Source organism: Chaetomium fimeti, assembly GCF_033439085.1.
Source record: "Chaetomium fimeti strain CBS 168.71 chromosome Unknown B0H64scaffold_6, whole genome shotgun sequence".
Lineage (NCBI taxonomy): Eukaryota > Fungi > Ascomycota > Sordariomycetes > Sordariales > Chaetomiaceae > Chaetomium > Chaetomium fimeti.
In genome coordinates this window covers 1242087-1267529 of record NW_026944334.1, presented here as the reverse complement: position 1 = coordinate 1267529, position 25443 = coordinate 1242087, and the positions used below count along the sequence as shown (strand labels likewise).

General features: G+C 57.6%; 10 protein-coding genes across 10 annotated transcripts; 6 read left to right on the top strand and 4 right to left on the bottom strand.

Moving 5' to 3' along the window:
- Positions 1 to 1050: 1050 nt before the first annotated feature.
- On the top strand, positions 1051 to 1881 carry B0H64DRAFT_208826 (uncharacterized protein). The gene has a single exon (XM_062799384.1). The coding sequence runs from the start codon at positions 1150 to 1152 to the stop codon at positions 1621 to 1623; it is 474 nt and encodes a 157-aa protein (XP_062656753.1). The 5' UTR covers positions 1051 to 1149; the 3' UTR covers positions 1624 to 1881.
- Positions 1882 to 2721: 840 nt separating this feature from the next.
- B0H64DRAFT_208821 (ERCC4 domain-containing protein) lies at positions 2722 to 5325 on the top strand. Its single transcript, XM_062799383.1, has one exon. It carries the CDS (start codon positions 3023 to 3025, stop codon positions 5162 to 5164), a length of 2142 nt encoding a protein of 713 aa, XP_062656752.1. The 5' UTR covers positions 2722 to 3022; the 3' UTR covers positions 5165 to 5325.
- Positions 5192 to 8072, bottom strand: B0H64DRAFT_403814 (myosin-binding striated muscle assembly central-domain-containing protein). Its single transcript, XM_062804342.1, has 2 exons — positions 6931 to 8072; positions 5192 to 6848 (listed from the first exon to the last, which is right to left on the bottom strand). Exons 1-2 carry the CDS (start codon positions 7672 to 7674, stop codon positions 5487 to 5489), a joined length of 2106 nt encoding a protein of 701 aa, XP_062656751.1. The 5' UTR covers positions 7675 to 8072; the 3' UTR covers positions 5192 to 5486.
- On the top strand, positions 7983 to 9884 carry B0H64DRAFT_419044 (transcription factor Tfb4-domain-containing protein; the record flags this gene model as incomplete). Its single annotated transcript, XM_062805353.1, has 2 exons — positions 7983 to 8005; positions 8570 to 9884. The coding sequence occupies 2 exons, from the start codon at positions 7983 to 7985 to the stop codon at positions 9882 to 9884; spliced, it is 1338 nt and encodes a 445-aa protein (XP_062656750.1).
- Positions 9885 to 10348: 464 nt separating this feature from the next.
- Positions 10349 to 12769, bottom strand: B0H64DRAFT_403812 (nucleophile aminohydrolase). Its single transcript, XM_062804341.1, has 4 exons — positions 12747 to 12769; positions 12220 to 12640; positions 11959 to 12158; positions 10349 to 11900 (listed from the first exon to the last, which is right to left on the bottom strand). The coding sequence occupies exons 2-4, from the start codon at positions 12384 to 12386 to the stop codon at positions 10549 to 10551; spliced, it is 1719 nt and encodes a 572-aa protein (XP_062656749.1). The 5' UTR covers positions 12387 to 12640; positions 12747 to 12769; the 3' UTR covers positions 10349 to 10548.
- A 633-nt stretch (positions 12770 to 13402) lies between these two features.
- Positions 13403 to 15612, top strand: B0H64DRAFT_208527 (actin family). Its single transcript, XM_062799382.1, has 7 exons — positions 13403 to 13581; positions 13694 to 13716; positions 13786 to 14010; positions 14058 to 14104; positions 14158 to 14244; positions 14307 to 15140; positions 15200 to 15612. Exons 1-7 carry the CDS (start codon positions 13547 to 13549, stop codon positions 15263 to 15265), a joined length of 1317 nt encoding a protein of 438 aa, XP_062656748.1. The 5' UTR covers positions 13403 to 13546; the 3' UTR covers positions 15266 to 15612.
- Positions 15613 to 15916: 304 nt separating this feature from the next.
- B0H64DRAFT_403804 (alcohol dehydrogenase I) lies at positions 15917 to 17839 on the top strand. Its single transcript, XM_062804340.1, has 2 exons — positions 15917 to 16397; positions 16642 to 17839. The coding sequence occupies exons 1-2, from the start codon at positions 16365 to 16367 to the stop codon at positions 17671 to 17673; spliced, it is 1065 nt and encodes a 354-aa protein (XP_062656747.1). The 5' UTR covers positions 15917 to 16364; the 3' UTR covers positions 17674 to 17839.
- B0H64DRAFT_465360 (gamma-glutamyltranspeptidase) lies at positions 17502 to 20456 on the bottom strand. Its single transcript, XM_062807666.1, has 9 exons — positions 20208 to 20456; positions 19950 to 20131; positions 19634 to 19897; positions 19514 to 19574; positions 19355 to 19453; positions 19256 to 19304; positions 19152 to 19207; positions 18565 to 19102; positions 17502 to 18451 (listed from the first exon to the last, which is right to left on the bottom strand). Exons 1-9 carry the CDS (start codon positions 20209 to 20211, stop codon positions 17983 to 17985), a joined length of 1722 nt encoding a protein of 573 aa, XP_062656746.1. The 5' UTR covers positions 20212 to 20456; the 3' UTR covers positions 17502 to 17982.
- B0H64DRAFT_208501 (uncharacterized protein) lies at positions 20436 to 21561 on the bottom strand. The gene has a single exon (XM_062799381.1). It carries the CDS (start codon positions 21339 to 21341, stop codon positions 20703 to 20705), a length of 639 nt encoding a protein of 212 aa, XP_062656745.1. The 5' UTR covers positions 21342 to 21561; the 3' UTR covers positions 20436 to 20702.
- A 1232-nt stretch (positions 21562 to 22793) lies between these two features.
- On the top strand, positions 22794 to 24794 carry B0H64DRAFT_208493 (uncharacterized protein). The gene has a single exon (XM_062799380.1). It carries the CDS (start codon positions 22985 to 22987, stop codon positions 24716 to 24718), a length of 1734 nt encoding a protein of 577 aa, XP_062656744.1. The 5' UTR covers positions 22794 to 22984; the 3' UTR covers positions 24719 to 24794.
- Positions 24795 to 25443: the final 649 nt, after the last annotated feature.

Genomic DNA, 25443 nt, shown 5'->3' with positions numbered 1-25443 from the left:
TCTAGGTATTCCCAGACGCCCGCTTGGTCAACTTCGGGCGTGAATACCCTATCGAAGACAAACAGCTTGCGCCCTTGTGGTGACTCGATCGCAAGACTAGTCGGCGACTGGACCTGGACCATTGACCGCTGGAAGCGCTGGGGTATAAGCTCGTAGCCCGGGTCGGTCGACTGCAAGGGTGGGCGGACGCGAACCGCTAGAGGATTAAGAAGAAAGACGTCAGAATGCAGCTGTCCGTGAGGTCGTGACACGCTCCGACTGCCAGGTTACCGGCGGGGTTGACCGGATGCTGTGTACTCACCGACTCTGACGGCGGTTTTTGAGTCCTCATCCGACGCCCTGCTTCCTCCGCCCGTCCTACTCTGCATACTCATCCGACTGTTGCTCCTCGGTGATGGGCGTACCATGGCGCTCATGGGTCGCGGAGACATGATGCCGGGCGAGCCTGGTGGTGAGGCCATCTCGGCGGCGGCGGGTGCGAAGCGGGCGGCTTCCTTGTTAAAGGGGTTCGCGAATCGGTCGATTTGAACCGGCGCGGTGGGACTGGCCCGATCGCCTTTTTCCGCCGGTGATGGGTGCCGCACAGGGAAATTCGTGGGACGACAAACGCGAGACCACGACACGAACTGTGTGCAAGTCTCAATGCCAGAGGCAGAACTCGACACCAATGACCCCGCAAAAAAGGGTTATGCTTCGGTGCATAAGGCCGTCATCTGCTCTCCCCCAAAGATCGAATCGAGGATTCTCCTGTCTCGAGCGCGGGTATTTTTTGGGGAAAATGCTTCACTGTCTGGGCGCCGTTTGGGGATTCCCCCTTGTTTATTTGATTGCACCGACCGGGGGGGCCGCAAATTACAAACGCGTCCCCTGAAGGTGCAAGAGGTGACAATGGGGCACACTGGGGTGACCCTGGGCCTCGCGATAAAGTACCTGGCAGCCTCTCGAAGCTAGCCCAAGAATGTGCAGCTTCAACTTTGACTCCGCTGCCCGGGTTCTTTTTGTCGGAGGCTGGCTTCGCGTGCTGTGCTGCACTGATAACTTGGGCTCAGGTACTTCTCCCAATTTGTTGGTTGCAAGTGGGCCTGGGCTCGACACATTCGGCAAGCAAAGGGTGGGCCGCAACGAGAAAAAAGAAAGGGGAAAAAAAGGATGGAATGCAAGGTCAAGGAGGGGTTTGCTCGCAACTGGTCGCCCAGGTCCTGCCGCCATTTGGGAATTGGTGTCTGCTTGGGGCTGTCAGTGGCTGGATGTGGTCGTTCGCTGCAAACACCGCCTGTGGGGGTGTGCTGGTGGGTCCTGCCTGCAACCGAGTCTGAGTCTGGGGTCGGGTCCAGTCCATCGAAGCAACCCGGGGCCACATTTCTGAGTCGGCGCCTCTTGAAGACGATTGATTATACGCCGAGTGATATCCCCATTGTCACACGTATGAACCGCCGTTGCCTCTTCATCCTTCGTTCTATCAATAGTAAATTATCTAATTATATAGACATGTCTCTGGATATTCGACACGTTTGTCTCTGCAGCTTCGGACCCTGGGCAAAAGAGGTATCCGAAAAGGTTAAGAAGGGAGGTTCCAGGGTTTTCGAGGTTTCGGATTCTCGGGCTTCTAGCGGCAGTCACTAAAAAGCGCAAGCCACCAGGCCGGGATCACATGCCGCACACAGCGCCCGGGCGTGACGAGCAACCTCGAATCGTCCTTTATTACAACTCTCGCAAGCCATGTCGGTCGTGACCCTCCGACAGAGGGATCGTCGTCCAGCTCGGCCCTCTCGAGGGATCGCGGGGCACGCCAGATGTAACCCGTCCTGCCCGTCAATGCTCAACCGCCGTTGAGAAACTTGAGAGGCCCAGTGACCGAAAGCTTTGATAGGCCGATGGAAGGTTCGAAACAACCTTGCTGCATGACAGAGCTGCACGCCCTGACTTTCATCCGCAGGCTTCATCTTAACATTCTGCGGGACATGGGACGACGAGCCTCGGCGCCGGATCGTTCCGCGAGTGGCATTGAAGAAGAAGGCGGCACAGTACTTCCCGTGTACATACATGCCGTCCCTCCACGCTCGCTCCCATCCTCCCGCTTGCTCGTTCAGTTCAATGCTGCAAAGCAATTGTCGCTCGTGGGGCTTGGGGCTTTCGACGATGCGTGCCCCTCGTTTCCACAAACAGCGCCTTGCAAACGCCCCTGGTCCGAACTAGCCAGGCCCGAGCTCCCAACTTCCAAAACGGGCCCACTGGCGGGATCCCACGACCGTGCGCACGCTAGACTCAACTGGGACACATGCCATGGCGATCCGTTCGGCGAAGGCGACCGCAAAGACCTGAATCTGGACCAACGGCGGCCAAAACGAGAGTAGCCCGGGGGGGCACAACCACGTGCGGAGGTTCCGAGACACAAATAACGTCAGGGAGGAAGCGAGAACTGGACATGAAGTTTGTGTTGCTGGTCTCGGAGAAGAGGGTAACCTCACTAATCAACCTGTACTTGGCACTCCCCTTCCATCCCCGTTCGTCGTATCTCCTGTCTGGTTTTGGGACAAAGAATGATTATTAACGAAGAGAAAATGAGTAGAGAAAATGAATGAGGAAAATGTCAACTAATCCGGGAAAACTCGAAGTCGAGATCCTACGCCATGTTTCAAGATTCTCCTATTTTCTACTATTTATTCCTCCGACACCTTTCTTGCTTCAACAGACGCCGCCAAGAGGCGCGCTTCCAGCCAAGAACTCAACGATGGAGGAGCAGCGATCGTAGAATAAATCGATGGGGACCGACCGTCCTTCGCACGGTAAAACTATGTCACGTGATACTGTGTTTGTTTCGCGCTTTCCGTCGCGTCTCTTTTTTTAAGTCGACGTGGTGCGCTCTTGATGCAAGGGCGGCACGTCATTGGAGCTTCCTGTAGTACGGGTACCTGTTACCTCCTGCGATTGTTGATTTCAACTCTCCGACAATAATTGCCCAATGCCTGTTTGACAGGGATATTGCCCACGGACTACAGAAGGCGACCCGACCGGCGACAAAATGCCCGAAGTGATCTCTCTCCTCTCCAGCTCCGAGGCGGGCTCCCCTCCACGGCCGAAAGCGAGACAACCATCACCATCGCGGGGGAGAGTTACCAAAACCACAGCATTCAGTTCTGACGATCTTTTTGCGCCCTTACCCCCCGCTCGTCAAACAACCAACACGAATATCTCGAGGACAAACAGCCGGCCAACCGCCCGACCTGCCACTGACGATGTGTTGCTCATCTCGGATGACGAAGTCACCCCTTTTGAGGATGTCCACGAACAAGAAGGGAGATTTAATAATGGACCTGCTTCAAAAAGACGTCGCTTAGATGGTCCCGATACGCACATTAGCGATATAGGTAGCCCGCCAAACCCCGCCGCAACAAGGGCACCGCTTCAAGTATCCAGGCCAAGGCGCCCAGGCCCGAGTGATCTTCCCAGCCTCAATGGCAAACGACCGGTTCCACGACGAGATTGGCTTGACGATGATCCGTTTGCAAGTTCTTCCCCTCAGGTAGCAGAACAGCCACCCCCGAGGGTTGGCAACCATGCCCCTACGCTGCCGTCAAGCTACTTGGGCGATAATCCCACTGTTAGCTCTCCCGCCCAGCAAAGAGGACCTCAGCCCACAAAGGCCAGCGACCGGCTACTCAGCATTGACGACATTGATCCTTTTGCTTCCAGCTCACCAGCACGTATCTCCGGTCCAGCAAAGTCGGCCCAATCCGAGGCAGCGTGGGATCCAATTTCGAGCTCTGCTCCTCTTCGGGTGGCGGCTGACAATGAGCGTTGGAGTACTTCACGTGGTTTCCGGAGGACTCAATCAGAAGTAATCACGCTGGATGATTCTGAAAACGAGTTCGCAGCCCAGTCACTCTCTGACGATGACTTGCCAGACATCACGGACTTGGCGGCTTTAAAGCGAAAGGTTGCCACACCGTACAATCCACCTCCAGCATCTAATACCACTAAACCATCACGGAAATCAAAGTCGGCGGGACCAAGGATAGATCCCGTGCAAACGAAGAAGAGTTCCCTGGAGAAAGCGAAGGAAAAGGAAGAGAAGGTCGCCGCCCGGGAGGCGGAGAAGGAACGCAAGAGGTTAGAAAAAGAGCGTGCCAGGGAAGAGAGAGTCCAAGAAAAAGTGAGGGCTGCTGCCCTGGCCGAGGTGAACAAGATTCGGACAGACAAAAAGGTGGCTGCTCCAGAAATGATCGTCGACCTTCCTACGACTCTCGACGAGTCCGTCAAACTACAGGCAGCGACCCTTCTCCGCGACCTCGACGTCCACTCCGCCCCCTGGTCTAGCCCCGTCGAGAACGTGGTAAAATGGCGCCGCAAAGTCAGCTCCCGGTACAACGACGAGCTAGGCCACTGGGAGCCTGTCCCCGAGCGAATTGACCGCGAAAAATACGCCATGGTGGTTGTTCCGGCAGCGCAGTTCGTCGGCCTCGTCCTCGGTGAGGAGGATGCCAGCCTCGAATCCCATGTCCTACGCATGAAGCGCCACTTTCCCAACGATACCATCATCTACCTGGTCGAAGGTCTGTCCCTCTGGCTCCGCAAGAACCGCAACGCCCGCAACAGTCAGTACGTTTCGGCCGTGCGCAACGGCCTCGAGCCACCTCCAGAGCCCTCCAACACTCAACAGCAGCGGAAACGCAAAAATGCCAATCCGCAAACCTACATCGATGAAGAGGTCGTCGAGACCGCCCTCCTCCAGCTGCAAGTCCTCCACAGCGTGCTTATCCACCACACCATAGTCCCCCTCGAGACAGCCCGCTGGATCGCCGTCTTCACGCAGCACATCAGCACGGTGCCCTACCGCCGACAGCGTGACGAGGCCAACGACGCCGGGTTCTGCATGGAGACCGGCCAGGTCAGGACGGGCGACGGGCCGCGCGACACGTACGTGCGGATGCTGCAGGAGATTTCGCGGGTCACCGCGCCCATCGCGTACGGCATCGCGGCCGAGTTCGGGGCCGTGCCTAAGCTGGTGAAGGGTTTGGAGGAGGGAGGCCCGCTGAGGTTGGAGAAGGTGCGCAAGAGCGTCAACAAAGAGGGGGAGGTGAGCGAGAGGACCGTGGGGCAGGCTGTTAGCAGGAGGGTGTGTAAGATTTTCTTGGGGCGGGATGAGACCAGCACGGATATATAGAGTGCGAAATCGGTCAGGGGCAGGTGCATATGGATAGACGGTTCGCATACTCTGTAACTTCTAGAGCTCCAGATAATTCTAACCCCACGTACCTAAGGTTGAAACTCCTAGACTAGTGAGCCTCCATTGTTGCTCTCCCACTTCTTAGCGACCATTAATAGTTCATGATGAAACTATCCGTACATTAAGTGTTTCCTCTCTAACCTTGGACTTTCGAACGTCTCGAATACATCCACGAACCCTAGAGATCTTGAACAAACAACCTTGAAACACCTCGGACACATAAAAAAGAAAATCACAACACTTCAACGTCGTCATAAACTCATTTCTCCCCAACCAACACCTTCAAAGCATGCACCACCGCCTCCACCACCTCCGGAGTCCGGCTCTTCTGGGCACACTCCGTCAGCGCGTCCACCCCGCTCGCAGTGAGCAGCTTCTCCCGCGCCAGCTGCCCCACCTCCCCCTCCTGCGAGACCATGTTGTGCACCACCACCGCGCCGCGATGCCTCAGCCCCTCGTCGTCCCCGTCCCGGCACAGGCCCAGCACGATCCCCGCACCGCGCGGCTGCTCCAGCACGGCACGGACGACCTCCCCGAACGCGGTCAAGCTGGCGAGGGCGCCGCCGGCCGCGCTGCGCGTCTTGACGTCGTCGGCGTCGGCCAGCGCGAGCATGACTTTGACGCGCGTGGCCGCCTTGGAGGAGCCGTCGCCGAACAGGCCGATCGCCTCCTCGGGGCTCTGCACCAGGTTGCAGACCAGCTCGGCGGCGGCCGTGGAGACGCGCGCGTTGGTGCTGAAGAGCTGCTCCTCGACGTCGTCCCAGGCGGTGCGCACGATGGCGCGGCGGGTGGTGTCGCTGTCGTCGTCGGTGGAGGCGAGGTTGGTGAGTGCCAGGAGCGATTCGAAGGTGGGTAGAAGATCCCGGGTGTCGGCGTTGGGGTCCGGGGGGATGATGGATGTGAGGGGCCGGATGGCGGCGGTCTGTGGGAGCTGGCGGAAGATGAGGGCCGGGTTGGTGGAGATTAGGATGCGGGCGAGTGCTTGGGCGGCGGTCCGGCGGGTGGCGTCTTCCTTCTCGGGGAGGGCGGTCCATGCGGCGATGAGGACACGAACGGCGCCTTGCTGGGCGAGTTGGCCGCGGAGAGAGGGAGTGACAGAGAGGGAAAAGATGATAGAGATGATGAGAGAAAGAGACGCGATAGAGGCGGTCTTGCAGTGCTTGACGAGAACGGGTGTAACGCCAGCATCAAAAACAAGCTTGCAGCGCTCTGATACATAGGAGTCATCGCTCAAGGGACTGGGCTGCACCTTTCCGGCCGCGTTAGCATACGCCTTCAGCTGCTTTAACCTCTTTTGTTCCTCGGACTCCGTGGGCTTGTATCGGGTAATGTGGGTGATGATACTGAGAGCGCCGTACGCAAGGGGCGACTTCGGGGGTGCCGATCCTATAACAGTGACGATGCGTTTCAAAGATTCGCCGTCGCGTGCCAATTGCTCTCTGATCTTTGGCAGTGTGGTCGCATATGCCAGTCCCTCCACCGCATACTGGACATCTTCGGAGTCCTCGGCGGCAAGCATCCCCGCAAACCTCTTGCATAGACGCTCCATCTTGGCAACTGCTGATTCAACTTTGGGTTCGGGGCCCTGGTTCGGCGGTGCGACCTGTTGAACGGAGGCTGCCTTCAACCTCCCATGTCAGCCGGTTTCGATACATTTTCCAAGACCTCTAGAGCCTCGTAAGTGTGCGGGCACAGGCGCTAACCATAATCTTGGTCCAGATCACCCCGGCGAGGCTGCGGACTTTCCTGCAGTGCTCTTTCAGAGGTTCGGGCCCTTCTTTATCAATATCGATATCCGTCTCGACAAGATTCCGCATGTTCGCCACACGGGTTTCAGGGTCCTCGAAAATGACTTCCTCTAGCCAACCAATGCAATACTTCTGGATGGCCGGATGGCACTTCATCTGCATACATGCGGCATGGAGCATCTCCAAGCACGCCGTCTCGATTTTCCGGCTTTTCCACTTCCGGCTCATAAGCGGAGCAAGGCTGGGGAGAAATCCCTCGGTATGGATTAGGTCCGACATTAAGTCGTAGTCAATAGAGAAGATGGCGGCCGCGGCGCAGAAGGCGACTATGTAGTCGTCGTATGTGCCACCCTTCATCTTGGCGTGGAAGAAGCCATTGACCCTTCGGTGGCCCTCCTCTTTAGCAGCGCCGAGGTAGGCTGCTGTGCAGAGGATAGCGTTTAGCCTGATGTTCTGGGACTGCCTCATGTCGAGGTAGCCAAAGATGGTGTCGACACAATAGTCGTCGATGATGGGGATAATGGACTCTTGGCCCTGCTTGGTTCGCTCGCCATCCTCGTTGAGGAGTTTTGTCAGCGAAGAAAGATCGGCCGACTTCTCCTCATCCTGCTTGCCGGCCTCCATGAGGTGAGCGAAGAGAAGCATGGCTTCATCTTTTATGGCCTGGGATACTTTGCTGGCTTCGGCCTCGTCAAGCATGATGGCGGTTGGTAAAATGTGGAAGTGTGGTTGGTGATGGGTATGTGGAGAGACACGCTCAATCTAGCTGATTGAGATTGAGCGTGGGAGCAGGGGGTAATTAAAGGGTGAATGTGTGTGGGAAAGGAGTGATGTTATTCAAGTGATGGGAGTTGACCGTTGAGAGTGCCAATGTTGAGGATCGAATCTCAATCGGAACTGAAAGGGCAGGAACAAAAACTTAGCTTCGATCTGGGGGAGCCAGGGAATTTAGAGTGAGAAGCGAGAGAAGTTAATCAGCTTGAGTCATGGCGTATACGTGATTCCGAATGTCAAAGCTTTGGTGTCCTCGGTGTGGACAATGTCATAAGAGCGTGGAGGAGTCGGTGCGTGTTGCATCTTTACAGCAAAGGTCTTACCATCTGTGCATGCATCTTCAAGACGCGGGCGGGAGCGACCCCTCCAGAAAGATGCCCCACCATAGCTCCAAGGGGGACCCCCATGCACATTGACTAGCCCGATAGTGGCATAGCGCATGCTGCATCTGAGAACGGCCGATAACTGCTTCGTCTCGGGTCGCCTACTAATTTTCTCCTGATAGACAACGCGGAACGTCATTCGACTGTCGCACAAAGACTTGAAGCGCACATGCGGTCTTGCGGCTGACCTGCACCAGTGTTGACCTGCGGCATCTCCTCGGATTTCGATAACGCGAACCTGCCGAGGAAAGCAGCAGGGAACAAAAAGCAGGGAACTTGATCGGCAGGCACGCAGGGCCCTGACGTCCGCCTTCATCTTCATGCTCGCGAGGCACGAATGCGTCGGAGCGATTCGAGACTATTAAGAATATCGAGCGCGGTTCCTGTGGCGAACGGTTTAGCACCAGCAGCAGCACACCGACCCGGTTCAATATGAGCGTCCAAGATGCTGTCGATGCCTCGGAGCACTACGAGGTGTACAATACCGACGACATACCATCGCTCTGCACCATCATTATCGACACCAACCCACGTGCCTGGGCCGCCCTCACCGACGTCCTTCCTATCTCCAAAGCCATCGCGAACATCCTTGTATTTGTCAACGCCCACCTCGCATTTAGCAATTCGAACCAAGTCTCCCTCATAGCCGCCCATACCAACCGCGCCGTCTGGCTCTATCCGACCCCGCCAAAGCAGGCTCGCTCTCAGGATGCCAACATGCAAGATGTCGGCAACGACAGCAAGCCCTCCTCTGCCAATAAATACCCCCAGTTCGCCCAAATAGAAAACTCCCTCCTAACCTCCCTCCGCGCCCTCATAAACGACACCACCGATGCCGACCTCTCCTCGACAACAACCCAAATATCCGGCGCCCTGACCCTCGCCCTCGCCCACATCAATAAAACCGCCCTCTCGTTTACCGCCTCCTCCACAGCCGCCCACGCCGCCACCACCACCGGCACCTCCATGACAGCAGGGACTGCAGTTGGCCCGAACCCCGTATCAAGCACGTCCACGGGCGGCGGCGGCCTCGCGGGCCTGCACGCGCGTATTCTGATCCTCTCGGTTAGCGACAGCGCCCCGGCGCAATACATCCCCACCATGAACGCCGTGTTCGCCGCCGCCCACGCCCGCATCGCCATCGACACCCTCTCCCTCCGCGGCAGCGCCACCTTCCTCGAACAAGCCAGCTTCATCACCCGGGGCACCTTCATCCGCGCCACCGAGCCGCGCGGCCTCCTCCAATACCTCATGTTTGGCTTCGGCAGCGGCACCGCCCCTTCCAACCCGGCAGGCGGCGCGGACTCGGGCAAGGGCCCCGCCAGCTCCAAGACCGCCAGCTCCGGCCCTGGCGGCCAAGGCACCACCACGGGAGGAGGAGGAGGAGGAGGAGGAGGAGGAGGAGGAGGAGGAAAACACGGCAAGACGGGCAAGCTGGGGCTGGGGGCGAGCGTGGCCGAGCTGCTGGTGACGCCCAGCGCGGACGCGGTCGACTTCCGCGCGGCGTGCTTCTGCCACCGCAACGTCGTCGACACGGGCTTCGTCTGCTCCATCTGCCTGAGCATCTTCTGCGAGGTGCCCGACGGCGGCGAGTGCCTGACGTGCGGCACCGCGCTCGCCCTGGGAAACTACGGCAAGCGGCCCGTCGTGGCCGCCGGCGGCGCGGCTGCGAATAGTGCTGCTAGCGGTGCGTCGCCGGGTGGAGGGGGGAGGAGGGAGAAGCGGAAGGTGGGTGCTAATGGGGAGGTTTGAAGGGGGGTGTGAACGGAAATATATATTGTGCTGTCCCACGGGGCGAGAGGGATGGCAGAGTTTCAAGTGGGACTGTAGAACCGCCTGATGGCCAGTCCTTGTTTTTTTATTGTTTGCAGTCGTAGACCATGGCGTCCTCAGGGGGGTAAATGGGCATCAAAATCGCCTGGGTAGGCGCGGCGTTGGGAAAGAGGAAAGCAATGCGTTGTATTATCAAGGTGCCATACCGGGATTGTACCATACCTAACTAAATATATCAGGACTTCAAGCTCATCACCTTCAGCATTCGTGGTGGCATCCATATGTGGCACACCCAGCACTCGAGATCACAAAGCATCCTTTCCAACAGGTGGGGAGCATGTCCCCTCGGCGACTACTCACTCACAGACCGCTCTCGGACCAAGCTTGGTATCTAGCATAAGGAACTCAAGGCCACAACCGCATCATCATTGGGCTCCTCTGAATCACAAAAAGGAGCATGTAATGACTTCTATCAGTAATCTCTGACTCTACTCTCACAAGGTACAAGGTATAAAGTGCAGGGTGACTCAGTCGAGGTTCGTCTCCCACAGGTATTAGCTTATCCTTCCATCTCAAAGCGCCTGACGCCGTACCCCCAACAGGGCACATTACCAGCGATGCCCTCCAGTATCACAACGACGCCTTAATCCAGCCGGATCTTCCGCCCACCCAGCGCGACGCGCCCCGTCTTACCGAGGCGGGACATGACACAGAGCGGCTCGCGTTCGGTCGACGACATGGAAGCCAGCGCAAAGGAGTCCGTATTGTGCGAAAAGTAAAAGTAGACGCCTGTGCGGTCCTTCTTGACAGCCATTACCCCGATAGCCGCGGCGGTGGTCTGACTTCTGACCCCGGGGTGATTCATGAAGTCGTCGACGACGAAGGATTCCATGATGGTATGCTCGTCCTCCTCGAGTATGTCCCGCCCGCCAGGCCCACGGCGCGTACCTTGATACAGGCGGTCGGCGCACTTGCTTGAAGCGAGGCAAGCTGCCATGTGCTCGCCGGTGCCGCTGGTAACCGCGGCTACCGACGTCGCTAGGTCGTCATCTGGGTCTTCTGGGACTACGGCGGTCCCGATGCCGACTAGAGCGGCAGGGCCGGTGCGGCCTTTGTGCTTCATTCCGATGCCCCCAGATGAGGATCCTGCTGCAATCTGCCCTAACAGATCGATTGCAATCACCCCAACCGTATCCGTCACCATGTCGGCAGCATCCTCCAACCCCGCGGGGGGTTGTGCCGCGGGCTCGTTGGTCTTGTTCTTATCACAAGAGGAGTCAAACCCATATGTCTCGTAGTAGTTGAAATCATCTACCATATCCACCTCGGTGTCTTCGTGGTTTGCAGGCCCATCGTTGACTAGGGGAGACTGTAGGACGTCCGGTACGAGATGCGGCGACTTGGTTCCCAGCCCCGCGCACGCTACTGGCTCTACCGGCTTCGGCGGGCCCCTACGTGACTGAAAGGAGGAGTTCAGAAGGCGTAAGGGATCGCGGTTGGGGGATTTGGGCTGGCCGGGCGCTTCCCCCGCCGCCCCGGTGGGATCGAAGTTGGGTAATACCGGAGTGGTTGTGGTTACGGGCAGTTCGTGGCCGCCGATAGGGGAGCGACCAGCATCCGGAGAGTCGGGTTGACCCTCATTCCAAGTACCCCTGAGGATGGCGGTGAAATGGTCTCGGGCCTGCGCATCATCGGAAGGGCTCGCAACCGTGTCATAGTCTGGTGTTGTTCCCCAATTGATCCAGTACTTCCTAGGATATACCGGACGAGACCTCTTCGTATCGGCCCTCCTCAGGGACTCGCTCCACCGGAGATAGCGGTCCTTTGCATTCCTCGAGACTAGGTGCTCGTTTGGGGTGGTTTTTAGTGCGTGCTTCTCCGCGAAGTCCTTGGCTCCTGAGCCTACGAGGATGTTGGGCGGAACTCTGCCAAGCGACAGTGGCAATCTGCTCGTATCGAGAATTTTCTTGGCCAGTGTGATGGGGTTCTTGACACCTAAGATAAACGTCAGCGGGAGGCTATCCGGACCGGGGCGAGCAGGTATGGTACACACCCCCAACAGCACCGCAAGCACCGCTTCTTCCGAGATGGTCGACAATAGTGGCATCGCACTCGACCACACCATCGATGTTCAAGTTGCTCCCAAATCCAGAATTTGTAATCTCGTTATCTTCGAGACACCTGATGGCGGCCTCGACAGCCTGTGTGGCAGTCGCGCCAGCTCTGAGGAAACTCATCCCAATGCGGGCAGCACTAAGGTAGTAGTGCCGTTAGATACTTGAATGGATCATAGGACATCCGTTGGAGGACTCACTCGGTGCATGCCTGAAGATGTACTCTCTCATTCAATACACTATGGTAGCCTGCCCCTGCGTGTACGAATATAGACGCGACCGGTTTGTGGGACGCCGATCCGCACGTGCTGTCGGCGGCGCCATCCCCCCCAGGGGCAGTTGAGAAGAAGTCGGAGACACTTGACATTGTGCCGAGTTTTTGAGACGGGTTCCTTTTTCAAAATAGAGTCGTAGGACACCCGGTAGTTGAATATGTCGTGTCTCTTTTCAAAACAAAGTGATTCGGTCTCGAGTACTGTCGTAGGCGAGGGGTTGTTCTCGAGACGATAAATAGGTGAGATTAAACGAAGTAGTTGAGGTTGTATTTAGGGCAGCGAGTATTGCCGTGTTCCGATAGGTATGGGCTGAGCTACGTCCAGATTTTGGCGGTGTCAGCCGTCTCTTGGTGGTTTGATATGTCAGTCGTGTGATGCCGAGAGAGAGGGCGGAAGAGGAGGCAAGAAGAGATCGAAGAAAACGCGGCTGTCTCGCCAAAACACAAACTAACATCTGGAGGAAGGAAATAAACGCTTATGACTGTAATTCCCCAGGGTAATCGGACTGGGAAAATATCAGGCGCTGGTTTGAGCAAACCGAGAATAATAGAGAGGAGGATGTATGGAAGCTTGTCGCTGGAAGATGGGATGGTGACAGGAAAGAGAGGTAGTCGTTGGTTGTGTGGGGGTGATTGGCCGATTTACACTGAGCCAACGGCCCTCAAAATTTGAAACCGGAGGTGTTCATATACGTAGGAAAGAGCGACTAGGTCGTGTCCCTTCATAACTCCCGCATCTCGTGGAATTCGAAGTGTTCCAGTGCGTGGTGCCAGAGCTCAACTTCCATGGGCCACGCTTGTGGGGCAGGAACGATGCGATATGGGCTTGTTCTTGATTCTTTGTTGCCCATTCTAGGGTCTTCATGTTCATCGGTACTGTTTAATCCGATATACAGACCATCATCTGCTGCCCTTTTTGTTCAAGTTGGCTAAGTTGGGTTGCATCTCTTTAGTGCTGAGCCCAGCAGATGTCAAGGGAAGTGCGATGTTCGTTGTTGCCCTACCCATGCGGAAACTTGCGCAGACGGATGTTCCGGCCACCGTACCTGGCGGGGCACCCGCCTTTCTTGGCGCACAGCCGCAGCGTGGGTCGGCAACTTGGGGAGCTCGTCAGACGTAATCTTGGACCTCAACACCTTCCACTGACTGCCTGCCTGCATAACGAACGACACCTCGCCCTTGAGCGCTGCTTGCTGTATTGACCGCGCAGAAACACTAGCAGGAGCTGCGCGCAGCAGCAGACATTTGCAACAATGGCCAACCAAACCCCAGCCGTTGTCATGGACAAGTAGGTGCAACAGCCAAACCCCCCTTAGCCCCGCTCCCGAGGACACAGAGGAGGATGCGCCAGCCGCGAGCCCACCAAGTTTACGATTACTGACCACAACTTACCCTCGCAGCGGCACGGGGTTCTCTAAGCTAGGTTCGTCTCTCTGCTTCACAGCTCACTGCGACTTCTAGCCGTTTCGCGGCTGACCGGTCATTTCGTTAGGTTTCGCCGGAAACGACTCTCCTTCCTTCGTTTTCCCGACAGCGATTGCGACCAAGGGCGCCGCGGCCGGTGGCGGCTCGGGTTCCGGCCGGCCCCCCGTCCCCAACAGGCCCTCTTTCCTTACGGGCGGAGCTGGTCCGACCGGCCATCTATCGGGGAAGCGCGGAACGGAGGACCTCGACTTCTTCATCGGCGATGAGGCTATCTCGGCCTCGTCTGGACCTGGTAGGTCCGTTCCACCGAGGGAAAAAGGCGGGGGCTGACGGAGTTAGGCTACGGGTTACACTACCCGATTCGGCATGGACAGATCGAGAACTGGGTTGGTTGAACTGGTAATGGGTGCCGGTGTACGAGGCTAATACGTGGTGGCAGGATCACATGGAGAGATTCTGGTCCAACTCCATCTTCAAATACCTCAGGGTAGAGCCCGAGGACCACTACTTTCTCCTCACTGAACCGGTGAGACTGCCCTGGCTGAGCATTTGCGGATAACGTTGTGGCTAACCTGCAACCTGCATTAGCCCCTAAACCCGCCCGAGAACCGCGAGAACACGGCCGAGATCTTTTTCGAATCTTTCAATTGCGCTGGACTTTACATTGCCGTCCAGGCCGTGCTAGCACTTGCCGCGTCGTGGACGTCATCAAAGGTCACGGATCGGTCTCTGACTGGTACGGTTATCGACTCTGGCGACGGTGTTACGCATGTCATCCCGGTCGCCGAGGGCTACGTGATCGGTTCGTCGATCAAGTCCATCCCCATCGCCGGCCGCGACATCACCTACTTTGTCCAGTCGCTCCTCCGTGACCGCGGAGAGCCAGACTCGTCTCTCAAGACGGCGCAGGAGATCAAGGAGGAGTACTGCTACGTTTGTCCGGACATCGTCAACGAGTTTGGCAAGTACGACCGCGACCGCACTCGGTTCTTGAAGCACGTCGTCGCGCACCCGGGGGGTCGCCAAGTGAGCGTTGACGTCGGCTACGAGCGCTTCCTTGCGCCCGAGATCTTTTTCAACCCCGAGATCTACTCGTCCGACTTCTTGACGCCGCTCCCCGTGGTCGTCGACGGCGTGATCCAGTCGTCGCCCATCGATGTGCGCCGCGGCCTCTACAAGAACATTGTGCTCTCGGGTGGCAGCACGCTGTACAAGGATTTCGGCCGCAGGTTACAGCGCGACATCAAGCAGCTGGTGGACGCCAGGATCCGCCAGAGCGAGGTACGCAGCGGTGGCGCCAAGAGCGGAGGGCTGGAGGTGCAGGTTATCGGGCACAAGAGGCAGCGGCACGGCCCGTGGTTTGGCGGGAGCTTGCTGGGTCAGACGCCCGAGTTCCGGTCATACTGCCACACCAAGGCGGAGGTATGTTTCGTTTATCTAGTATCCATGATTGGATATGTGTTTGGCTAACGGTTTGGCAGTACCAAGAATATGGACCGGGTATCGTGCGGAGATTCGCTTTGCTGGGAGGACCGGGTGGCTCTTAGAGGGGTCATTGATTTCGTTGTAGAAAGCGAGCGATGTTTCATGAGGAGAAGGCGGCAGTGTTTCACGGGCGGCGCCAAAAAACCAGATAGGGGAACGACGTTAACTTGACATGCTGTTATGTTTGCTCATCCGGCGGAACGGACGGTCCACACTGATGCCAAGCCGGCGAGAGCCCCATATTTCCCGCACACTGCGGGGATGCCCGGCTCCGGGATTGGGGCTTTTCGGGCATGCGGCCGTTTGAAACATGTAACGAGCCAGCTAGCGCTTGGAATACGTACCTCTGCTTGGCTGGGATGTTCCGCATGAGGTCCTGTTAAACCGGCTTCAGCCGCAGTTCACCCCCTCCGCACGGCGGGGTTGGTTATGCCCGCTGCACATCAACTCGATGGCTTGAGACATTGAAAGCAAGCCCGGGACAGCGGAAATCTTGCGGGGAACCCTGTTCCTGTGTGATGCACATGCCGTGTGGCATGGTCTAGACTTGTCGAGATGCTGTTGAGAACTTGGGACTGACGTAACCGTTAAGGGGGTTCCCGGTTCCTGATGAGGCTTCAGGGGCTGGAGCATACACATCTGACAGGAGACTGCAAACATTTGAGGCTTTACGTAGGGCAATAAGCTGTAAATAAAACGACGATTAACAGTATATTCTAGATTTTACCTCGTTTACACATTAGGACAATCCAGAGATGCTTCACTCAAACTCTCCAATATGGATGTGGAGTTTCTGTAGAAGGGCTCCTGAGTGCTCGACTTGCTTAGTTCCGTTGCCCCGACCCCGCGGTCAATTTCGCCTGGGGATTGCTCCAACACCGGCCACGCCGAAAGTCAGGCCACCGGTTACAACATGCGCATCGAGCCTAGAAGCTGGTCCATACCTCCAGCTATGTACCAGGACACAGCTTCCTCCATATCGTACGGTTCGTGCAGATTTGCCCGCATCGACCGACATCCCGCATCTCAGCCACCCGATTGATCAATCATCTTTTCCGTTCGTCTCGTGTTGCCATGTTTCTTGTTGGTCGAGACTTGGCTTTATCATAACCTGGCGTGATACCGACGGTGACGATGACGGATGAGCTCGTATAAAAGGGAATGCGCCGGTTGCGCATTGATGACAGTAGGTCGGTAGGTTCCTTCCTGCTTTGTACTGCCGCCTTGATCCGCGCCAAGTCATACTTGTGTCAGTGATATCATCATCCCCTCTTCCCCCTCAACCCACACATTCAAACCTCACAAGCTCATTACAAAATCGCAATGACCAAATTTGAGATCCCAACCGAGCAGTGGGCTCAGGTGGTTGAGAAGTCGGGTGGCCGTAAGTCATGTTCCCTTCCTAAATTGCGTATAACCAACCAGTCAACCACTCCAGATTCTGACAAGACTGCCAATAGCCGTGTCATACAAGAAGATCCCCGTCCAGAAGCCCGGCCCCGATGAAGTCCTCATCAACGTCAAGTACTCGGGCGTTTGCCACACCGATCTGCACGCCATGATGGGCGACTGGCCGATCCCGACCAAGATGCCGCTCGTCGGCGGGCACGAGGGCGCCGGCGTGGTCGTGGCCAAGGGCGAGCTGGTGACGGACCTCGAGCTGGGCGACAAAGCCGGCATCAAGTGGCTCAACGGCAGCTGCCTGGCCTGCAGCTTCTGCATGCAGGCCGACGAGCCGCTCTGCCCCAAGGCGCTGCTGTCGGGCTACACGGTCGACGGCACCTTCCAGCAGTACGCGGTGGCCAAGGCGGCGCACGTCGCGCGCATCCCCGCCGAGTGCGACCTCGCGGCCGTCGCGCCCGTCCTCTGCGCCGGCATCACCGTGTACAAGGGCCTGAAGGAGTCCGGGGCGCGGCCGGGCCAGCACGTGGCCATCGTGGGCGCGGGCGGCGGGCTGGGCAGCATGGCGATCCAGTACGCGCGCGCCATGGGCCTGCACGCGGTGGCCATCGACGGGGGCGCCGAGAAGGGCGAGAGCTGCGCGGCGCTGGGCGCGGCCGCCTACGTCGACTACACGACCAGCGTCGGCGACGACTTCGTGCGGGACGTCCGCAAGGCCGCGGCCCCCGACGGGCTCGGCCCCCACGCCGTGCTGCTGCTGGCCGTCGCCGAGAAGCCCTTCCACCAGGCCACCCAGTACGTGCGCAGCCGCGGCGCCGTCGTCTGCATCGGCCTGCCCGCCGGCGCCCACCTCTCTGCGCCTGTGTTTGACACCGTCGTCCGCATGCTCACCATCAAGGGCAGCTATGTTGGTAATAGACAGGATACGCAGGAGGCGCTGGACTTCTTCCGCCGCGGGCTGGTGAAGGTGCCCTTTAAGACGGCCGGCCTGAGCGAGCTGCAGGATGTGTACCAGCTGATGCGGGAGGGCAAGATCGTGGGCCGGTATGTGGTGGATACTAGCAAGTGAGTAGACATGAGGGGGCGTTTTGGCGGTTGCGTGTTGTGATAAACAGGATTGTATGGTTTGTCTTATTCAACGATGATGACTTCGGGTTGGTGGTGTGTGAGCGGATGATGCGAAGGGTATCTGGTTCAGCTTGAGGTCAATAAATGATCAAGATTTCACTTTCCCACACTCCACCACCTCAAGGTGATAACGCCTTTCTATTACGCCTTTCTATTACAACGCTACACGTAAATGCTCAACTGAACTCCCCTCACCAAATCCACAACAACAACAACAACCACCTCCATCCCCCCCTAGGTACCGTCTGTCTCACACCACATACCCCCCACTATTAACCTGCCTCGTCTCGCCCACCGCCTCAAACCGCCCATCCCCCAACCTTACCACCCCCTGCACCGCGCTCAACCCGGGCGCAATCCACTCGACCTCATGCCCCTTCCCCCTCAAACCCCCCGCCACCCCGGCATCAAACCCCTCCTCCACCTTCAACACATGCGGCAGCAGCTGGTGATGCAGCCGCGGCGCCGCCACCGCGTCCCGCAGCCCCAGCCCGCGCGCCAGCACGTGCCACGCCACCTGCGCCGTCGCGCTGATGATGCGCGAACCGCCCGCTGCGCCCGTGGCTAGGTACATGCTGCCGTTGCCCGCGTGCTCGGCGATCAGCGGGGTGATGGAGGAGAGCGGGCGCTTGCCGGGCGCGATGAAGTTGGATGGGGAGGGGGCGAAGCCGAAGGAATTGGGCCGGTTGGGCTGGGAGAAGTCGTCCATTTCGTTGTTGCTGTTTTTTGGGTTGTGGTTAGTAGGTGAGGGTGGGAGGGAAGGGGGGGTGAGGATGGGAGGGTGGGAGGGAAGGGGGGGTGAGGATGGGAGGAGGAGGGGTTGGGGGCTTACAGGATGATGCCGGTGTCGGGGGTCATGATTTGGGCGCCGAACAGGAGGTTGATGGTGGTTGTCGATGAGACGGTCAGGCCGGACGAGTCGGCCGCGACGACGTGCGAGGTGCCGTGGCTGTCGGGGACGTAGAGGGACAGCGGGTCGTAGGCTTCCACCGGCTGGGTTCTGTCATCCAAGATGCGCTGGCGGATGTCGCGGGCCGTGTCGTCGCTCAGCAGAAAAGTCTCGAGTTCCGTGGCGTTCTTGACAAACGCCGGGTCGCCGAATTCCAGACGTGCTCCGTAGGCGAACTTCATGGCCTCGACGAAACGGTGAGTGGTCAGGTTGATGTTGGTGAGATCTTCACGACCGTATTCCTGCATTGTTTTGAAGATGCTGAACATGACGGCGCCGCTGCTCGGGGCCTCGGTAGCAAAGAGCCTGAAGTCACCGTACGTGATGTTGAGAGGCGGCTTCACGTTGACGGTATACTGGTCGAGATCTTCCATGGTCATGATCCCATCCATCTTCTGGATGAAGTTGATCATGGATTCGGCTGTTGGGGTCAGTAGGCGGTTCGACCACATGATGTAGAGGCAACTCACCGATCTCCCCTTTGTAAAAGACATCGATCCCTTTATTGGCAATTTTCTCCAAGGAGCTGGAAACCGTCAATATACACCGATCATGGCGGGCCTGGCTGACTTACTCGGCGTAACGCTTCCTTGTGATGGTGTCTCCGAGCTGGAGAAGAGTGCCTGGGAATTGGTGTTAGGGGTGATTCGATACTCATTCGGTGTCTTCTCACCATTCGGGGCAAAATCTTCAGCCCAGATCGGGTCGTCAACCAAGAAGGTGTTATTGTCCGCGCTGGCACTCGCCATGTAGCGGACCAGGTCCTCGGTGACTTTAGGCACTATGTGAGCTTGACTGGCGCGAATAAGGGTGTCGTGGGGGTGATACTTACCCTTGAAGCCCTCTCGAGCTACACGCACGGCCGGCATGACGAGTGTTTTCCAAGGGAGCACCTAACAGATGGTCAGACAGAGTACTTAAGGGCCCAGCTAGGAAGTGTGTGGCTACTCACGCCGTATCGCCGATGTAGGTAATCCAACCCCTTCAGCTCACTCGGGACAGCAACGGCCAGGCCACCATAGACGCTAGCATCCTGGTCATGCTCATACATGTCTTGGCTCGCGGCTGCCGGGGCGGTCTCCCTGTAGTCGATGGTCTCGTACCTCCCATGCTTGTCGCGTACGAGCATGAAGCCGCCGCCTCCGATGCCGGAATGGTACATGCCGATGACGCCTACACACAAGGTGGTGGACACCATGGCGTCGGCGGCAGACCCCTGGCTTATCATCAGCTGTATGCAAAGAGAATGAGGAGCGAGGAACTCTCACGCCCAGAGCGATGATATCCTTTCCGATCTTGGAGCATATCGAGCTTTCACTAGCCACAGCTCCTCTGCGACCTTCAACATTGGCGTGTATCGAGACGACCTCCTGACCAGCCACTGGGAATGCCAAACCCGGGGTGAGCTGTGAAAGGAGTGGTAGCCAACATGGCAGCAATGAGGGACGGCCTATCTCAGCGGTCAGTTTTGGGTGGGTAGGGAGTTATCGGGGACAAGCCCGTAACTTATCACAACCGAGACTCACGCATGGTGTTGATGGTGTTGATGTCCAAAGTCCAAACAGGCCAGACTCGCTACAAAACAAGAAAATGGAAACGGAAAACTAGTAAACAAAAAACTACACTCAAGTTCTTCTTGCCCGTCCCTTCATAAGGATAAGAAGGGACTCTTGCTTGAGGTTAGTTAAGTGGCGGTAAATGAGTTTCAAGGGATCAGCCAGCCACATCAACAAGCGGAGTATACAAATCAGTTAAAGATAAACCAAGATAGTCAACCCTAACCCATCACCCCTGGCCTTCCGCTTCTGGCCATTTAAGACCCCATCATCTGACATTTTTGGTCACAAGGGCTTCTTTCCCCCCCTATCAGCGCGATGACCGGCAGTGGCATTCTTGATAGATGAGTTGGCCCGTTATCCGCTTTGTGTTGGTTTACACAGTAAGCAGCTCGGTGACCGACGTCAACGAGATATGAGCCGCAAGTTGACCAATGTGCTCAAATACGATCGGCTTGCAGGTGATCAGCAACTCAAATGCCCCAGTTCGTCCGAGGACCCAAGTAGCACAGACAAGATCTTCGACATGGCTTGTCGAGTTTCGCGGGAATGGCCAGAAAACAAGAGATCGACGCTACCATCGAGGTTCCCCGGCACGTGCCCGCCTCGATCGACCACAAGGAAGAAAAAGTCAAGGAGGAGACGTCCCCGGGATAGTGAGGGAGAGTTATGGGCATGACTAACCGCGGAATTCACTGGAGTGCTGCCGGCACCGACCGAGCCGATGCTTCCGAACGGGAGACGCGCGGTCGGGAGCTTGGACAGATTCTTGCCCACAGGCCTCCCAACACCAAGATGAGCCAGAGACGGAAACATCGCAAGCTTCTCCTCGCGAGATGCCAAAAATAGGCTTGCTTTGCATGCCCTTGTGCACTGCCCGAATGATGGCCTGATCTTCCAAACACCAATTTTCATTACCAGATCCAAGATCCCGCACGTCCATGCGAGAAACTTTGGCCAAGACCCTCCCCCTCGCAGGAGTTTCCTGAATCCTGGGCATCGACCGCCGAAGTTCCGGGCTTTGGCGGCTTTGGCGGTTTCGCATTGACGACTGCGCAGATGTGGGCCTTCGCGTAGAATTCGACAAAGGGGCAAGCCAATCATCGTCGGTTCCGACAGCAGGGTACGATTTCAGATTGAAGCGGGGTTGCAAAAGGTGAAACTCTCCCATTTCCACACACATCCTGACAATTTTCCAGGCACACGCACAGCCTGGGCACACGATATTTCTTGGGATGGGTCGAACATGGTTGAGGGATTTTTCCACGGTGGATATAACCCTCTCTCAGAGCCCAGAACGCCCTGAGGCCGAGCCAGGCACGCTCTCTGGCGATTCGACCAAACATTCCGAGTTAAACATGCCTACTGTGTGTGCACTGGTTGTCATGTTAACCACAAATAACTAAGACAGCAAGTTACTGTGTAGTTGGTTGATAATTAATTCGCTTCTCCAGCGCATACTCCCCCAATGCCGACGTCGCATCTCACTTCTCAAGTTCTCTCTCGCTCAAGCAACGAAACAAAACCACACTTGGCTGTTGCGCATGAAAGACACAGCCGAGTTTCGGCATAAAAACAAAAGTTTAAACTCATCGGTCGGCACACCGCAACCGGGTTCCTGGTTGTCAAGGGCCAGGAGATTTTCTGCATCCCGGCAAGCCGTGGATCACAGCGCCCATCATGGAAGAAACATGCGGGCAGGCATACTGTGTACAGATTAGATAGATCGTTGATCGATCCGTGATGCGCTTACACTCGTTAACCATCGAACTGTTACTACATGCACAGTACTGTGTAGTGACTGTGTTGGTTGCTCCCAGAACTGTGCTGTGCGGACTGTCTCTGCATCTCTCACCGATGGATTCCCACCGACCACGCGAGCTTGGCTCGGAATCATAACAAGGAGGGATATCGCCACGGAAAAGTTCTGGTTGACGTCTGGGCTGCTGAAGAGCGAAGTTCCCAGTGCTGGCCCCTCAACGGCCCCTTTACCGGATTCGTGTGCCGCCCAGGCCAGCGATTGGCTACCCAGCCGTCTCAGATTCATCGGTTCCTGCATCTGTCCCCCCTGACAGGGCTGGGTAGCCCCCTGTCCCATCGATGAACCACTCCTGGATTCCCCTCAAAGCCGCCCTCTGTTTCTCCGTGCTCCGTGAGCCTTGAGGCCAGCCCACCGCTGCCAACGTGGCCCCGTTGTTGACGCTTGCCCCCCTGTGGAGGATCCCGTTGATTAAGGGCCGCACGCCGTGACGCCCAGCTGGCCGCGAGTGATGCCATGGGGCAACATGGGGCCGCCGAAGCGGCTATGCCCCTGCTTGTGCTTCCATGCTCCCTGTCACTGTCTGGACATGCTATGGATCCCATTCAGACCATCGAATGCTCTGGACGCCACGGAGACGGAATGCTACTCTCATAAAGCTCCTGGGGGACGCCGAGGTTCGAGGACTGTCTCGTCTTCCCCCTTCTTTCTTTACGATTCCTTCTATCATCTTGGCATCAGTGCTGTCTTTCTTTCATTAGACCCAAGCATCATTCCTTTTGCTTGCTGGCTCGTCAACTTTCACTTCCCAGCTTCTCACTGTATCTACATTCTCTTTCGACGCGAGCAACTGTGTTTGCCCGCTCCTTGCGAAGTTGACCCTCGCTCTTTTCACTTTTGGACCACACTCACTTGGCCTGGCGCTCATTGACATACAACACAACAACACCGACATACAACGAAACAAGACATAGCAAGCACTATCAAGATGAAGGCCGCCTATCTCACCTTCGGCCTGTTCGCCACCCTCACTTCCGCCTACTCCAAGAGGCATCCCCGTTACATGCGTCTCGGGAGACACAACAATGGAACTGCCGGCATCATCGTGGGCGCTCCCGCGGATGAGGCTGCCAGCTCCGACACAGTCTCTGTTCCCCTGGGCACCGGTGTCACCAGTGCTGCTCCTCTCCCGACAAACGGCACTGCTGGTGCGATCACCACTTTGACTGTGTCGACCACTTCGGTCCGCACCGTCACTTCGTGTCTCCCCATCGTCACCGACTGCCCTTCCAAGACTGAGGACCTCGCCAACCTCCCCAGCGAGTCTCTCAGCACCGCTACCGTCACGGACACCATCATCCTCACCGAGACTGTCTGCCCCGTGACCGCTGTTCCCTCCATCTCGTCCAGTGTTCTGGATGAAGCCTCCAAGGGCGTCATCACTGGCAGCACCCTGACGGAGTCTGCCACCACCACTGCTTCGCCCGAGGAGGGCGTGACTGCCACCGAGTCCAACGCAGTCACCGAGACCGACCCCGCTGCCGTCACCACCCTCACGCTTTCGACCACTTCGGTCCGCACCGTTACCTCGTGCCTTCCCGACGTCATCGACTGCCCTACCAAGACCGAGGACTTCTCCAACTTCCCGAGCGAGGCCCTCGGCACTGCCACCGTGACTGACACCGTCATCCTCACCGAGACTGTTTGCCCTGTCACCGCCGTCCCCTCCATCTCGTCCAGCGTCATGGACGAGGCTTCCAAGGGCCTCATCACCGGCAGCACCGTCACCGTCACCGAGACTGCCGCGGCCGAGGTCTCGACTGCCACCGAGACCAAGGTCATGACCCTGACCCAGACCAAGGTCGTCACCATCACCAAGGGCGGCGACGGCGCCGGCGCCGGCGAGGTCATCACCACCACCGTCGAGTCCACCGTCGAGTCCACCACGGTCGAGGTCGTCACCCACACCCAGGAGCCCGCCAACCCCCCGGCCGTGACCCCGCCCGCCGAGGGCGGCGAGCAGGACACTACCACCACCGAGACCATCACCTCGACCGGCACCCGCACCGTCACCGTCAAGAACCCCGTGACCACCACCGTCGGCGTCAAGCCCGGCAGCGGTAACGGCGAGGGCGAAAGCAACGAGGACAACAACGGCGCCTGCAACTGCGACGCGGCCGCGCCCGCCGAGAAGACGGTCACGGTCACCAAGGAAGCCGTGACCGTCACGGCCGACGCGCCCGCCTCCACCGTCTTCGTGACCGTCGGCGACTGCGAGGCCACCAACACCGCCGCGCCCGCCCCTACCGTCGCAGACGACGATGCTGACAAGACCAGCGCCGCGCCCGCGGCCACCTCCACCGCCGTCGGCAGCGGCGAGTCCGGCGCCGGCATCATCGTCGATGACGGCGAGGAGGACAACGAGGAGGAGAACAACAGCGGCGAGGACAACGGCGAGGCCGAGGAGTCGGCCTGCCCGCCGGACGAGATCGTCACCGTCACCTCGACCGCCGCCGAGGCCTCGGCCACGGCCACGGAGTCGGCTGCGCCCAGCGAGACTACTGCGCCCGGTGCCGGTGCGGGTGAGGGTAACGGTGCGGGCGAGGATGAGGAGGATGATACCTGCCCCGAGGACGAGGTCGTCACCGTGACGGCGACGGCGACGGATGCGGCGTCGGAGACGCCCGAGGCTACGCCGAGTGTGGCGCCTTCGGGGTTGTAAGGGGTTTGTGGAATGGGTTTTGGGTGAGGTTAGATTAGATTAGGGAGGCTTTTTTTATCATCGAATTGTTTTTTGTTGTTCTGCATGCCAAAGATGGAGAAAAAAGGGGGGAGGGGGAAACTGTTTGAGCACATGTTTCTTGGCCTTGCCCTTATGGTCGCGTCTTCGTTTCTTGTACCATTTCAACATTTTCCCGTGGAATTTCAGCGTACATTGTTAGCTTGTGGGCTCCGTTGAATGTGACATGATGTTTGCCTCCTGTGTACTTGGTTGCTAGGGTTGAGTCGGTATAGGCTGTAGGAGGCGAAGATGCTGCGGCTGTCTTCGAATCGCGTGACGTCCTGCTAATTACAGGCGGGCAGAAGTCTGTGATGGCCAACGGCAAACGCAGTCGGAACCCGGTTGTGACCTGTTTTTATATTGGAAAGGCGAGAGAAACCCGGTTAACACGAGTTATGTATCACCCACTGCCGACGCCTATAACCCGGACGGGATATCTACTTCGGCACCATCTCACTGGTTTATTCAACGGGACCCATCCGTGGTTTCTTGACGGTCTTTAATGCACTTTCCTACTTCAGCATCAACTGACAGCTTCTCCCCCTCTAAGTCCTCCGACCCAGAGTGATGCACCCTTCCAAAGGTTTGTTAATGATACACCGCACGCCGCCCCCCATCCCCATGCCATCCAAACCATCTCGTACGTCTTCACGCTATCGTACCCT

Bases quoted from the DNA above. Each gene is read 5' to 3' on its own strand.
- B0H64DRAFT_208826 (XM_062799384.1), top strand. From the start codon at position 1,150: ATGGAATGCAAGGTCAAGGAGGGGTTTGCTCGCAACTGGTCGCCCAGG.
- B0H64DRAFT_208821 (XM_062799383.1), top strand. From the start codon at position 3,023: ATGCCCGAAGTGATCTCTCTCCTCTCCAGCTCCGAGGCGGGCTCCCCT.
- B0H64DRAFT_403814 (XM_062804342.1), bottom strand. From the start codon at position 7,674: ATGCTTGACGAGGCCGAAGCCAGCAAAGTATCCCAGGCCATAAAAGAT. The intron at 6,849-6,930 runs GTTAGCGCCTGT...GGGAGGTTGAAG, and splicing joins TGATCTGGACCAAGATTATG to GCAGCCTCCGTTCAACAGGT.
- B0H64DRAFT_403812 (XM_062804341.1), bottom strand. From the start codon at position 12,386: ATGTCAAGTGTCTCCGACTTCTTCTCAACTGCCCCTGGGGGGGATGGC. The intron at 12,159-12,219 runs GTGAGTCCTCCA...CTACTACCTTAG, and splicing joins CATCTTCAGGCATGCACCGA to TGCTGCCCGCATTGGGATGA. The intron at 11,901-11,958 runs GTGTGTACCATA...CGTTTATCTTAG, and splicing joins TGCTTGCGGTGCTGTTGGGG to GTGTCAAGAACCCCATCACA.
- B0H64DRAFT_208527 (XM_062799382.1), top strand. From the start codon at position 13,547: ATGGCCAACCAAACCCCAGCCGTTGTCATGGACAA. The intron at 14,011-14,057 runs GTAGGTCCGTTC...TGACGGAGTTAG, and splicing joins CTCGGCCTCGTCTGGACCTG to GCTACGGGTTACACTACCCG. The intron at 14,245-14,306 runs GTGAGACTGCCC...AACCTGCATTAG, and splicing joins ACTTTCTCCTCACTGAACCG to CCCCTAAACCCGCCCGAGAA.
- B0H64DRAFT_403804 (XM_062804340.1), top strand. From the start codon at position 16,365: ATGCGCCGGTTGCGCATTGATGACAGTAGGTCG. The intron at 16,398-16,641 runs GTAGGTTCCTTC...CAACCACTCCAG, and splicing joins GCATTGATGACAGTAGGTCG to ATTCTGACAAGACTGCCAAT.
- B0H64DRAFT_465360 (XM_062807666.1), bottom strand. The intron at 19,898-19,949 runs GTGAGAGTTCCT...ATGATAAGCCAG, and splicing joins AGGATATCATCGCTCTGGGC to GGGTCTGCCGCCGACGCCAT. The intron at 18,452-18,564 runs GTAAGCCCCCAA...CCCAAAAAACAG, and splicing joins CCCGACACCGGCATCATCCT to CAACAACGAAATGGACGACT.
- B0H64DRAFT_208501 (XM_062799381.1), bottom strand. From the start codon at position 21,341: ATGATTGGCTTGCCCCTTTGTCGAATTCTACGCGAAGGCCCACATCTG.
- B0H64DRAFT_208493 (XM_062799380.1), top strand. From the start codon at position 22,985: ATGAAGGCCGCCTATCTCACCTTCGGCCTGTTCGCCACCCTCACTTCC.